The 14,142-nt window shown below is 38.2% G+C and overlaps 1 protein-coding gene across 5 annotated transcripts in view; it reads right to left on the bottom strand.

The window, feature by feature from the left end:
- The window catches only part of LOC135703294 (slit homolog 1 protein-like), a 110,682-nt gene extending 98,853 nt beyond the window's left edge, over positions 1-11,829 (bottom strand). For 2 of the 5 annotated variants that reach the window (XM_065224510.1, XM_065224878.1), the window contains exons 1-3: positions 11,740-11,829; positions 11,629-11,676; positions 2,944-3,032 (exon numbers count right to left, since the gene is read on the bottom strand). In XM_065224510.1, coding sequence (XP_065080582.1) covers positions 2,944-3,032; positions 11,629-11,676; positions 11,740-11,768 — 166 coding nt within the window. In that variant the 5' untranslated portion in view covers positions 11,769-11,829. Of the gene's footprint in view, positions 1-2,812; positions 2,856-2,942; positions 3,033-11,628; positions 11,677-11,739 lie in introns of all 5 variants that reach the window. The other 3 variants (XM_065224795.1, XM_065224733.1, XM_065224581.1) reach the window with 3 other exon arrangements.
- Between the last annotated feature and the right edge of the window lie 2,313 nt (positions 11,830-14,142).

The raw sequence follows: 14,142 nt of genomic DNA, 5'->3' as shown, positions 1-14,142 counted from the left end.
CGTCAACAACACCAAATCGTTGGATATCAACACGGGCAACCCTTCCAACTTTACGGTAGCGGGGCAAGCAGTGGAGAAGGTCGAAAGTTTCCAATATCTTGGCAGCCAAATAGCGTCGGACGGCGGGACCAAGAGCGACATAGGTGCACGAATCAAGAAGGCTAGGGCTGCGTATGGAGATCCAACCAGATAAGTCAACGCACCAAAATCCGAATTTTCAACTCGAACGTGAAATCTGTGTTGTTATACGCCAGCGAGACGTGGTGTGTATCAGCGGAGAACACTCAAAAGCTGCAGGTCTTCATCAACCGATGCCTGCGGTATATAATTCGTGCCTGGTGGCCTCACAACTGGATCTCGAATGCCGAGCTCCATCGTCGATGTCATCAGAAGCCGATAGCAACAGCAATTCGAGAGCGAAAGTGGAGGTGGGTCGGCCACACACTTTGACGGGGCGGAAACGATATCTGCAAGCAAGCGCTGGATTGGAATCCAGCAGGACATCGCAGCAGAGGCAGACCCAGGGGCTCATGGCGGCGGAGCCTCAATAAGGAAATTAAGCAAGTCGATAGAAATCTGACCTGGGCCCAGGTCAAGGCAAAAGCGAGCAGCCGCCCAGGATGGAAGTCTTTCACGTTGGCCCTTTGCACCGCTGGTGGTGCACAGGACCCTTAAGTAAGTAAGTAAGTAAGTAAATGCATGTATAGCCTACGTAGCGGCCATTTGTGGACTCAACAAGGAATCACCTTAACCCGCCCAATTGTCTCCAGTGTAGGCCGATTGATACATTTGTTGCAAATTTGATGGGGATGCTGAAAGTGACCAAAAACACCGGTCAGATGCAAATGTTGTGTTATCATAATAGTGCACGAATAAAGTATGCGGGGGATGATGAGCCGGGATACTGGAAAAGACACAGAATGTCTTGAAATTTATATTAATAGTTTTTTTTATGTATTTTTTTTTTTAGTGAAAACAGTTTTTTAAACTGTTAATCCAAATCCGAAATAAACGCGATTGTTGTTGTTAAATTTCTAAATAGTCCATGCTTTATATTTTTAGCGGCAGTTTCTTACCCATGATAACTTTTTGGGTCTCTTACCCGTAATTCCAAGCTATGGTCCGATACGTACACGGAGATGAAAAACTACCCAAAATTAAGTACTTTTTAACCCAAATTTAAGTAAATTGCATATAGTAGTTTCCATTAAACAGCAGCAAAACAAAAACTTACTCTTAAGTATATTCTATTCAAAATTAAGTTTATTTCACGTAAATTTGGAAATATGCACTGAACTCAACAGTAACTTATTGGGTTGAACTATATCGTTGGGTCAAATCTCTCGTTTCTTTTTTGACAACAATAACGAGTTCAATTGAGAGGCTCAACTCAAAATAAAGTAAAAAGAACTTAATTTTTGATTAGTATTTTTTCTCCATATAGGTAGGAACTTTTCGATTACGATTGCCTAAAATTATCTATGTTTTTTATCGACAAAAATCGTTACTTTTTACTCAAAATAGGTAAAATTTAACTACTTTGACTGTATGTTTAGTATTATACTTCTGCGTGAAGTCAACGATTTACATAGTTGAAGATGCTAGTTTCGAATAACAGACTGAAGTGGTAATTTTTATACGATAGATGAGGAGGAGATGAAAGTATAGAATTGATAGTTCCGTTTAGATTACGGCAGTGTGAAAATTGCATATAGAGAGTAGATAGCGAGCTAGGACAACTTTTAACGAAGGTACAAATCGGTTTTATCATCTCTCTTTACCAAAATCCCCCTTTGGAGAGGGATGGTGAGGGGTGTCTACCCCGCCACCACTGGCAAAAAGAGATGATCGCCGACCCCTCAAGTACCAACAATGTGTTTGAAACAGTTCTACCGATTATTACCGCACTCCAGTTGTTATTCGAAGCAAGGCATCCAGTCGTAGGTTTGGAAATTGCAGCTATTGTTTACCCCTACCACGGTATGTGCTCCAGTCATCGTCGACTTGACGATCTCGAGGGGACACGGGTGGGGTAGGTGCTGCTACTGTCCCTTCGACCAATGAAAGTAATTGATGGTATGCTCCCATCCAGAGTTATGTACTTTGACTATATCTAGATAGAGCTGGAATTAGGGCGAAACAGCTTTTGTAAACAATGACTTCTATCGATGATTTCTAGAATTTCAAGGCACGCCCACGCAGACCAACATAACCATCGGATAGTGGAAGTCTTTCCCTACCCGATGAGGATGTTGGTTTGCGTGGGCGAGCCTTGAAATTCTAGAAATCATCGATAGAAGCCATTGTTTACAAAAGCTGTTAGGCCCTAATTCCAGCTCTATCTAGATATGTTTAGTATTCTTTACCGACTTTGAGGTATGTGCATCTTAGCGTGTGGGAAATGTTGTCCTTACAGTGAGAAGGTGTAACTCATTTAATTTTGATCCAATTTGATCACAACAGTTTCACCCTCCCCGTGGCTAGTTTTTGCATCTTTACGCTGGTGGGCGGTTCTGGCAGTGAAAGCACAGACAAATAGACATAACACTCGCAAGTTGTTCATCGACCAAGCATTTAACGATCAATTTAAAAGTATCGTAGTTGGTAGTACCGCCATCTGTGGCGCGCATAGTTAGTTCTCTTGCGTTTGACGTTTACACACTAACGCCATCTGTTCAGCGTACTACCCACCACAGTGTACTCAACAGATGGCGGTAATGTTTTAGCGACGATGTTTCACAGTGAGAAATATTCAATGTGTTATGTCTGTTTGTCTGTGCTTTAAAGGTCTTTTTTTAAATTGAATACTTACGTGGTGATATCGAGGTTTTTCTGTGCTTGTCTGTCATTGTTGTTGTGATGTGAAAAATTGATTAAATGGAATACATAATAAACATTACATCAGTTTTGCGGATAAAAATTAGGATAGGATTGATACGTACTGTTCTTCATTGTATGCAAAAATGATGGTGTCCGTGTCCGATTTGGGAATTGATTTTCTGCTTTGATTTGTGTCTGGATTTGAATGGGTCCTTAAAATGAAATACATAAGAGTAATCTATTTATTTATTTTTCGTCAACCAACGTAGACTAGTACATATTCGAATATAGTTTGGTTTTTTTAAATTTATTTATTTATTTCGTCAACTTTGGAAAAGAGGTTAAAAGTATAATTTTGTCTTTAATAAAAATTAAGCAGTGTCAGCTTTCCTATTTTTTTATGAGTTATAATGCCTTATGGAGTAAAAATATTGTTTTAGTTTAAAGGGTGATACGGTCAAAATTTGGTCAATATCAACTTGACGTATTTCTTTCAATTTTGCCTTTAAAAAACCTGAACACCCCTCATTTTGAAGGTGTGTGTGTGTAGAATGTTGCTCCTATTTTGATTTTGGAATTCACTCTTCAGTTGTCAAAATGCCGTCCAAGCAAGAAGAGCAGCGTATCAAAATTTTGCTCGCGCATCGCGAAAATCCGAGCTACTCGCACGCAAAGTTGGCAAAATCGCTAAAAGTTGCCAAATCAACCGTTACAAATGTAATTAAAGTGTTTGGGGAACGTTTGTCGACAGCCAGGAAGTCTGGATCGGGGGGAAATCGAAAACCGGAAGCCGCTGAGACGACAAAGAGAGTTGCCGGTAGTTTCAAGCGAAACCCTAACCTCTCTCTCCGAGATGCCGCAAATAAGCTGGGTGTATCGTCTACAACCGTGCATCGAGCCAAAAAACGAGCCGGACTATCGACTTACAAGAAGGTAGTGACTCCAAATCGCAATGATAAACAAAATACGACGGCCAAAGCGCGATCCCGGAGGCTGTACACGACGATGCTGACGAAGTTTGACTGCGTGGTAATGGACGACGAAACCTACGTCAAAGCCGACTACAAGCAGCTTCCGGGACAAGAGTTTTATACGGCAAAAGGAAGGGGAAAGGTAGCAGATGTTTTCAAGCACATGAAACTGTCAAAGTTCGCAAAGAAATATCTGGTTTGGCAAGCCATCTGTACCTGTGGCTTGAAAAGCAGCATTTTCATAGCTTCCGGGACTGTCAACCAAGAAATTTACGTGAAAGAGTGTTTGAATAAACGTATGCTGCCTTTCCTGAAGAAACACGGACAAGAACCCTCCCAACACGCCAGAGCTCCGCCCAATTGAGAAATACTGGGCTATTGTCAAGCGGAACCTAAAGAAGACCAAAAAAACTGCTAAGGGCGAGCAGCAGTTCAAGGCAAACTGGCTTTCTGCGGCGAAGAAGGTGGACAAGGTGGCTGTACAAAATCTGATGGCAGGGGTCAAGCGTAAGGCCCGGCAATTCGGATTTAGAAAAGCGGAAGCCTAACTGAATATTTTTCCTGAATTTTATACTAATTGAACTTGAAAAAGAAATTTAATTTGATTTTTTAAATAAACGATTTCACCGATTTACACGCGTTTTCCCTTGACCAAATTTTGACCGTATCACCCTTTATGCCGAGACATTGCACAGTGGGCAAAAATTGACAAAACCGCGACTAAATTGAATATCTCGGCTGCCAAACGGTTTCAGTCAACATGTTATACATATTCTTAAAGGAAAAATTCTCCTGAATCGATTGGTGGTGGTTTCATTGGCCGGAGACTGTTGCGTACCGATATGGAGGGCCGGGATCAACCCGAGTTCCCGGTAATGCAGGAAATGTCACTATCTATTGACATAATTTTAGACTTATATGACTGGAAATTGATAGTACTAAGTATATATGGTGTAAAGACACCATATAAGCCCTCAGAAAAACTCTACTGGCCTAAAGGAGGATCCGGAACGACCGATAAAGTGGCCACATTATAAAAAAATTCCTAGAACCTTGCGATTTTTTCTATGTTGTTCAGAATCAAGAGATCAGAGCGTATTTAATTTTGAATACATATTTTGGAATATGGTGGCCATTCCTGGTTCACCGGATAATCTGGATTGACCGATAAAGTGGCCACATTATAAAAATTGTGCTAGAACCTTGCGATTTTTAATATGTTGTTCAGAATCACCAATCGATTCAGGAGAGTTTTTCCTTTGAGAATATGTATTGCATGTTGACTGAAACCGCTTGGCAGCCGAGATATTCAATTTAGTCGCGGTTTTGTCTCTTTTTGACCAGTGTGCATTGTAAAGTCAATGGTTTCGCAGTATTGATTGTAAGAGGCCATCATGCGGTTTAATGGCCCATATTTTGCATAATTTGTGCGATGATGTTTTATGGCAAATAAATTTCGATTTCGGAGTTGCCGAGTAGGTGCATTAAAATTTAATTTTGATAAAAGTTCTGTGGAGTCAATGCGCTGCGAAATGATATCGTTTACAAATGAAACCTTTGCATATTCACGACGCTCTTTTAATGTTTGTATGTTTATAAGCATGCAGCGTGCTTCATATGATGGAAGAGGAAATGATGTCCAACCTAATTTACGAAGAGCGTATAATAGAAATTGTTTTTGTACGGATTCTAATCTTTCTTCGTGCGTGATTGAAAAGGAGACCATACAATGCTGCAATATTCAAGTGTTGACCTCACATAGGCAATATATAGTGTTTTAATGGTGTATGGGTCCTGAATGAATCACGTCAATGTTTCGAATCAATTCAAGTCAAACGTGAGCACGATGCACAGTGGTTCCTGACTGACCAAAACCTCAAAAATGAAAGTTGATATATTTTTATTTCAATATTTTTTTATCATTTTTACATGTTAAGAGTATCTTAAATTGAATTATTTGTGCAGTTCTGTTGATTACATATTTTGTATGATTGTTATAGTGTAGCGATTTCATAAAATTTAAAAAAAAAATCGTAATGTTTCTTGCTACTATTTTGCTCGAATATAGCAAAAAAATAAAGTGTTTATGAACTTGGTTGCTTCAGAAGAAATGTTCCTCCGCTTATTTCACGTCAAATAGTGACAGTTTTTAATAAAAAAAAATAGAAAACATATACTTTTTTCACATTTAGACTAAGCAAAACATATGACGGACACATTCGCCCACTATCCTTTAGTAACCAAAAGATAGCTAGAAAAGTTAGCTTTCAGATAGGTTTCAATGTGTTTTGCGATTTTTTGCGAAAGATGTTGAAATTAGGAATAGCAAGTAAAGTGTTCTTAGGAAAATATCCGTTTTTAAGTTATATAATCTGCGGTGTATACTGTAGCAAGCTTCACAATGCCTTTTTCAAAGCACACCAACACGCACACATATACACACATGCAGCATATATCTACCGTATGCGTGATAATGTTTGCAGCATCGTAAAAATAAGGATCCCGTTTCACCTGCACAAAAAATGCCTTGGTTTTCTTTGCATGCACGTAACCTATAGCTCATACCGTAGTAGGCTGTGTATAAAAGAAAATGATTTACTTAGTTTGACAGTTGCACCATGACGAAGTGGCAGCGTATTCGTGATTTGTCCCACGCGCAAATGTCGCAAAAAGACATTTAAATCGCCGTGGGAGTGTCCCTTCAAAAGGGTTTTATTCCGAGAAAAGAAAGGACAACTATCCGCGAAGGTGGCCACAGGTCGTCCGAGGTCAGCTCGTGTTCCGAGGGTTATCGCGGCTATCAAAAGGAAGATTCGGGTGAATCCAGTGCGTTCAATAAGGAAAATGGCAAAGGAACACGGGATCAGTGACTTTACGGCACGGAAGATCGTAAAAGAAGATTGCGGGGCAAAGTCGAGGGCACGGAAAAAACTCACATGATTACCAACCGCATCCGGGAGCTACGAGTCGAACGATGCAAGAAAATCTTGAAGTTCCTTAAGCGAAAAAATGCGGTAATCCTGTCCGACGAGAGCATGTTTACCGTCGATTCCGTATCAAATTCCAGAACCGACCGGTATATTAGTTCTCTTGTGGTAAAAGCCGTGGCCGACGAGAACAAGAACGTGTATCTGACCAAGCATCCTGCTAGCGTTATGGTGTTTGGTTTGGTGGCTTCCGATGGCAAAAAAAAATGGACCCGGTGTTTATTCCAGAAGGCGACAAGGTCAACCCAGAGGTTTACATCGGGATTTTAAGTAAATATGTTCTTCCGTGGATCAAAAAACAGTACGGTCCGAGGCCAAATGTTGTATTTCAACAAGATGGGGCTCCATGCCACACCTCAAAGGATATGTGGCCGCCATCCAGCCCCGATCTTAATCCGCTGGATTACTCAATATGGCGCTCCATGAAGGCCAAAGCCTGTTCTAAACGCCACCCGAGTACAGCAAGCCTCAGACAAACATTGACCCATACCTGGAGAGAAATGGATCCATACTACATAATTAGAATCTGCCGATATTTTCATACTAGACACTTTAAGAACTTGTTATGACGCATATTTTTGCTAAGTTGTTTTCTCTTTTATTTGAAAAGTCATGGATAGTTTTTGCTGAAAAATATGACTTTTTTTAAATTAAATTAAAGGATTTAAACAGAAATGCTCTTTCAGTATTTTTATACCAAAAATGAAGAAAAAACTATGTTTACAGTGAAATTAAATGTTTGATAATCGGTTTGCTTTATTTTGAGATATTGACAATTGAAAAGAGCCATTTTTTTTCGAAGAAAATAGCCGTTAACTTTCTAATCAAAAAAGATTTTTTTTTAATCTTTATTAAGGAGACTTGCAGCCCTAGGCTGCCTGCATAAATCACAACCAGGGCTCTACATTTTCGAAGCTCTAAAATGAACTCGAGTTTGTTTCTCTCATTCAAACGTGTTCAACGCTTCGTTTCTATAACGCCTAGCTAGACTATCAGCAAGAAATAATAATGAAAAAGAAGCACACTTAGAAGGAAACGCTGGCTGTGGATCTTCTAGTCGTTGTTTTGCTCATCGCTTTCAATGTGACTAACGTCGATTTTCTAGTTAAACGAACCTCTTTATGGCTTTCAATCCCCTTTCACGAACACTCTATCACCGCTCTTTCAAATTGTTTAAAATGCGTTATGTCCCGTTTTTGTTAATTTTTTTTAGATAAATATATGGATGGAAGATAAATTAAACATATTACGTGTAATCTTCAAGTGTTTTCACGTGAGAAATGTTTTAAATATGTAATTTCATTTTCCGTCATATATGTCATGAAACCTCTGTTGATGTGTTTCATGAAACAAGAGAACTATCAAAGTCGAGCGCTCTTTCGCTCATCCGTTTCGCCGGAGCTTGAAAGGAAGACCAATGGAACGACGGGAGAAAGAGAGATAAGCGATTGCACATTTGTTTGTGCACGCCGACTGAGGTTCTAGAATGCTGCGAAGCTGTTCAACTTTAACATAAAAAGAAAGCCAGCAGTCTCTTCGTCGTCCACAGTGTTCACTCGGCTGTCGACAAAAGCAGGCCACTCTCGATGTGTGCCACGCGATCGTCTGTTTTCTCGGCAGCAACCATTGTGTGGTCCTCCTCATTGTTCTTCATCAGCAGTTCTTTCGGTCGATGCGTCGTCGACTTTGGAAAGCAACCGTTTCGTGATGAGTGTGTGAGTGCTGACCACGTTTTGCGTCCATTGCTGCAATAGACGCGCTCTGACCCTCGTTGGCGTACAACAATTTGCCATACAATGAAACTACTGGAAGCGGCTCCAGTTCTGATGGAGAAGGCTTTTTGGATAGCGGAAGATAAAGTGTTTATTGTGTTGTACCTTTTGACTATAGTTTTAAGATGTATTGTATAGTGACCAAGAATCCTCTGCTCTGTAAAGTTAATTCGTTTGAGCCTTATCAAATAAATTAATAAACGTAGTCTCTTCGTCGTATCGATTTGGTCGATTGAAGCTGATGTTGTGACGCCCTGATCACAACCATACGATTACCATATTGAAAATGGTTTATCTTCCTGTGAAAACCATAATGAAAATGGTCAGGTCAACTTTAATCGAACCATACCTAGATAAAGTTTTGACCATATTGATTAAGGTTTTCGAAGACCCAACCATACGAACAATGGGTGGTTAAGAACGTTCACCATACGAAATCTAACTTTTTCCCATACATTTTTTGCAAAGGAACTATAGCCTAACCACATCAGAAAAGGTTCTAGTTGGATATGTGAATCCTATTCCTATTATCGTTCGAATAAGGTAGTACGGCTTAAAATCAACCATTGTTATTAACTTCAAGATATACTATGTCTGGGTAGAAATTAACATACTTATTGATGTTATAATACTGTTGTAGCATATGCGGAACACAGCAGATATGGGTTGTTCTTTAATTTTAATGTGATTTGCAAGACTTCATTTTGTGGATACCGCCCTTGCTCTCGGTATTATTTTTTATTGATTTAAAGATACATGGAATAAACAAATGTTTACCCTCTGCAAAACAAACCTCCATTCTATTACTAGTTGATAAATATGAACCCGTTTCGATTTTTTTTTTTAAAATCTCCATCGCATGTAGACCGCTGTTAGCCATCATGGCTGGGATTGTCAAATACCCTAAATATGTTTGTGGAAAATACATGCGCTTTTAAGGAATACTTTATACTGTAAGCTGATATTACTTACGTTATTATCTAAACAGGTTTTCCATTTGGAGTAAGGGTTTAAAATGCAATAACTCAGAAAAATCAATCAAATGTACTCACGACCGCCATTCCAAACAAAAGCATTTTCTTCTATTTGTCCCAAATGTAAACCCATAAAGCAACCATAAGCGAAACACGTAAGCGTTGTACAAGTTGTTTACAACTTTTATTCATAATGTTTTATGATAGTTTAATATAGTCTCGAATAGTTGATCAACCGTAACAAAATGTAGCTGGAACATACCAGAAACTGTAACAATAGAAAGTAGTGTTTCTTTTATGTTGATTACATTCCGTAAACCATAGCAAAACTATTTTGTATAAAGTTAACATAGCTTGAAAGGTGTCAGTGAAGTTTTAACTGTTCTAGAAATGGTTATTTTCTTTGCGGGTGGTTCGTCTCCGGCTCAAAAAAGATAGTAACCTAGTTACTTGAGCAAAAATATGCGCCATCAAAAGTTCTTAATGTAATCAGAACAATGTTTTTACGAGAAATTAACGCATGAAAAGATATTTTTAAACAAGCAGGCCACCCTAACCTGCTTGTTTAAAAAAAAAATCACTACTCGTGAACCATAAGAGATAGAAACGTCGTGTCTTCAACAAAGTCTCTTTGAATTGATTGTTTTACAACTGTTTACAACACTGCTTTGGTCTATCTCAAATAATAAAAAAGTTTGTATTTTTAATTCACCAATTTTATGGACCACCCTAATTTTGCAAACATAAAAAGATTGAACAGATACTCCTTTTTGGGACGTCTTGATTGTCAAGTTTTCTTCGCATAGCTTAAAAAACATCTATTTCAACTGTTTTTTTGCCTATTTGCAACAATTTTGTGGCTTTGGCCAACTTTTGTTTTAAGGGGAACCACTGTGCACTGTGCGTCACTGAGATGGTCATAATAGTGAACAATATTCGCATTGAATGTTCTTTATCTTTGTTCCAAATTCAACACTAATGCAGAGCACACTGTACGGCATTTTAATTTAAGTTTAGCAAAATAAAGAAAATAAAAATATTGGATAATTGGAATCTTCCAAGCCAAACCGAAATGTTACTTCTGGAATGCATTCTTGCTTGTTTTGCATCATAACAATTAATGAATAAATAACGGATCACTATACCCTAATAAAATTAACCATAAAAGAGAGCTTAACCTAAACTTCGGAGTATCATCCAAACCATTTGTGGGGTAGTTTACCCATTCGGGATACAGTTCGTTTATGGCACTTGTTTATTAGGGTATGCCTGTCAGTTTTGATTGAAATGTTTTCCAAAACCATCGATTTTGGAACCGAAAACAGAAAAAAATATTCGGTAGGAATGTTGCGTAACGAATTGCAGGAAATATTTTTTTCAGAAAAGGTTCTGATTTGGTTAAAATCGATTTTTTTTTGTTTTCTGCATACACAATTAATCGCCGTAACTTTTTACTAAATACTTTTACCAGCGAAATCTGTTGCAAAAATCAGCCATGCATTAAAAATGCAATGCTTGTTTGAATGCGTGTTCGGGTTTCAATTAGTCTCTTGAGCCAAACTGCTCCAGATGCTGCAACATTATCATTCATTTTATTTTGTGGTGGTACGAGATTTAATTTCAGTCTACGCTTCGATTTTGAACCTATTGCTGCGAAAATCTCGGATCAGAACAGTTGTTTTGATTTTTCTTCCCCAACAAGATTATTTAGGCTGTGAACCATTTGCCGAGTTAAATTTAACTCGTGGTTAAAAGTGACATTTCGAAAGTTATTTTCTATGTTCGAAAATCCCCGTGCTGTCGATCGACCGGTTTTCGAGCCACGGTTGTCAAAATTTAACTTCTTGTCTGTCAGAAATAACCATGCTCGGATAGCAGGGTTAATCGATAACTTTTCATCTGTCAAATTTTAACCAAAAGTTAAAATAATCCACCAAATGGTTCAGAGCCATAGTAGTTGTTAAGCGATAGGTTCTAAATACGAGCATATGCACATGTTTGATTTAGTTGCTCCTTAACTTAAATAAATGCGATTAAATTCAGAGAATTAATTTCTTTCAGGGGAAAAACTATGGTCTTACTAGGTATGCTATAATTGACTCACCAATCAGGATGTCCTTCAATGAACTGGAACTGTAAGGCTGCACAAAGGCTGTAAGTCAGACATTATGTTTAAGAACGTTATGAATCGTCACTGTTTTCAAAATAAATTTACCAACAAATCTGCAGCCATTTGCACTGCATGCTCGGAGTTGATATTCACCTTCTGCACGATTGGACTGTTCGAAGTGAACTAGAATTTAACGTGGACCGGCTCTCAGCGATCGTTGAAGTGCAAATTCAAACGCAAGTGATAAGCAGAGGCTAAAATGAGATCCGTTCTCGAAATGTATTTTTTATGTGTCCTGGCTGAGATACGTCGTGTGGTTCATATATGGATTGCTGACATGGGTAACACAAACAGGGTTGCCCTATTTAAATCTGTATTTTTTTTTTGATAAAAAACTGTGTCTTCAAGTGCTATTAGTATTTTTTTTAATGAATCAATCAATCGCTCATCCGCCAGAGACTGATTCGGTCAGGGAATCCCAGGGCAAGATCACGAACTCTCACAGATTACGGACAGGAGCAAGACGAGAAGTATAACCAGTCAGATGAAGCTCGCTTCGGGTAAAACCTGAATGATAATCGAAGAAGCAATACTATCATCATCAGCAAGAGTAGTCTGTGCATCGGTGCCCAAAAGAGGGAATCCCCTATAAATGTTCTTGGGCTGCAAATGATTGCGATTTGTCTTGATTTTCTCTTCTACAATTTCGTTATAAGCGACCGTTTCTGATCTCGAGGAGATCTGACGATGCTCGCGTATTGATTATATTAAAGCAAATGTAACTTGATTTGGCTCAATGCTAGTTTTCTTTGGTCGATTCCTCCTCGAGATGCTTGAATCTGTGTTAGATTCAGGAACTAATCAATTTTAATATCAAACGTTTGATAATGTAGCTTATTATAGCATTGCCTCGCAAAACCGTGTGAAATTAAAGTACCTTCGACTGATGATGATGATGATGATGGTCCCACCTCTTACCCCTAAAAAGGTTTGAGCTGGACGATTTATCTTTAAGATAATTAAATATGACATTTTAACCAGGTTGGCAAACAAAATCGAACTGGTTTCAGTTACAGAAATAAATTCCCTCTAGAGTTTACAGTTGCTTCACAGCGATATAAATGTGGAAAAGCTCAGGCGTCCACCTCTTAGTTCGCCTTTTTGTCCACCTAAAATATTCATAAGTATTACAAGCAATCAAGAGTTAATGGACAATCAACAAACCATCCTATTACACTAGCAACTCCACAATCTGATGCTATCATAATTTTCAGCAATGTCAGGAATGCTCACGAACCTCCGACATTTGCCAGAAAACTACTAACTCAAGGTATCTACCAAATAAGCTTCAAAATTGCATTTTATTTTATCAAATGTTAAATTCTGTCCTCTATATCCGTAATACGCGCGCGAGGCTCAAACCTTTGTAGACTACTATTTTTTTTTACTACTACTATTAAATCATATATCAAAAATCCATCATCACCATCGTGGCGAACAAAATAGTTTTTGCAGTGCTACAATAATTATTAAAAAGTCGTTATAACAGCTATCCATACAAAATGATCCGTTAAAAATAACTTCGGTAAGATACATAATTTGTCAATTCATAAAAAAAAAATCACTGGATAACCGTTCAAAAGACAGTTTTAACGTGTGAAATGCAATGTCTCTTAAATTCTGCTAATGTTGTTGAACGTTTAATGTGTCTAGGCATCGAATTGAAAACATTTATTCCTTTGAAAAATAATGAATTCTGTGAAGCACAAGTCAAGAAATGTGGTGTTCTTATTTCATCCGCGTTTCTAGTATTATATCTATGATAGTCACTTCCTCTTTCAATTCGATCACACAAATATCGAGGTAGCAAACCGTTAACTACTTTAAAAATGAAAACCATAGTCAAATATACAATTCTTTGCTTCACCGACAACCATTGTAAGGCGTCTAACATCAAAGTTGAGGAAGTGAATCTATTACATCTCAAAATCAAACGCATTATTTTATTCTGCAAGCGCTGTAATCTCGATATTTGTGTTGCATTGGACAGAAATAAAATGGAAGGGCAAAAGTCTAGATGAGGAGAGATGATTGATTTGTATAGCTGTATTTTACTGGCAATAGTTAAATCGTTTTTCAATCGACATAGAATTCCATACTTCTTGGCAATTTTCTTGATGACATTGTCAATGTGAGAGTTGAACTTAAGTTTGTCATCAATAATCACGCCAAGATATTTAATCTCCTGAACGCGATCAATAGTCTCATCATCAATTACAACAGAGACGTTCTCATTTAATCGATTCCGCGAAATCACCATAAATTTAGTTTTACTTGTATTCAATTTTAACTGCTTACACTTCAACCATCTACTTAGATACTGCAAATCTTCATTCAAGTGTGAGACGGCAACTTCTAAATCCTTAGCTGCAATGAATAACACAGTATCATCTGCAAAAAGATTAATGTCGCAAAACCGTAAAACACGTCGCAAGTCATTAATATACA

Source organism: Ochlerotatus camptorhynchus, unplaced genomic scaffold, assembly GCF_037179485.1.
Source record: "Ochlerotatus camptorhynchus isolate MF236.1 unplaced genomic scaffold, CSIRO-AGI_Acam_v1.1 ptg000002l, whole genome shotgun sequence".
Classification (NCBI taxonomy): Eukaryota; Metazoa; Arthropoda; class Insecta; order Diptera; family Culicidae; genus Ochlerotatus; species Ochlerotatus camptorhynchus.
The sequence above is the reverse complement of the archived record's forward strand: the minus strand, read 5'-3'. Positions and strand labels throughout refer to the sequence as shown.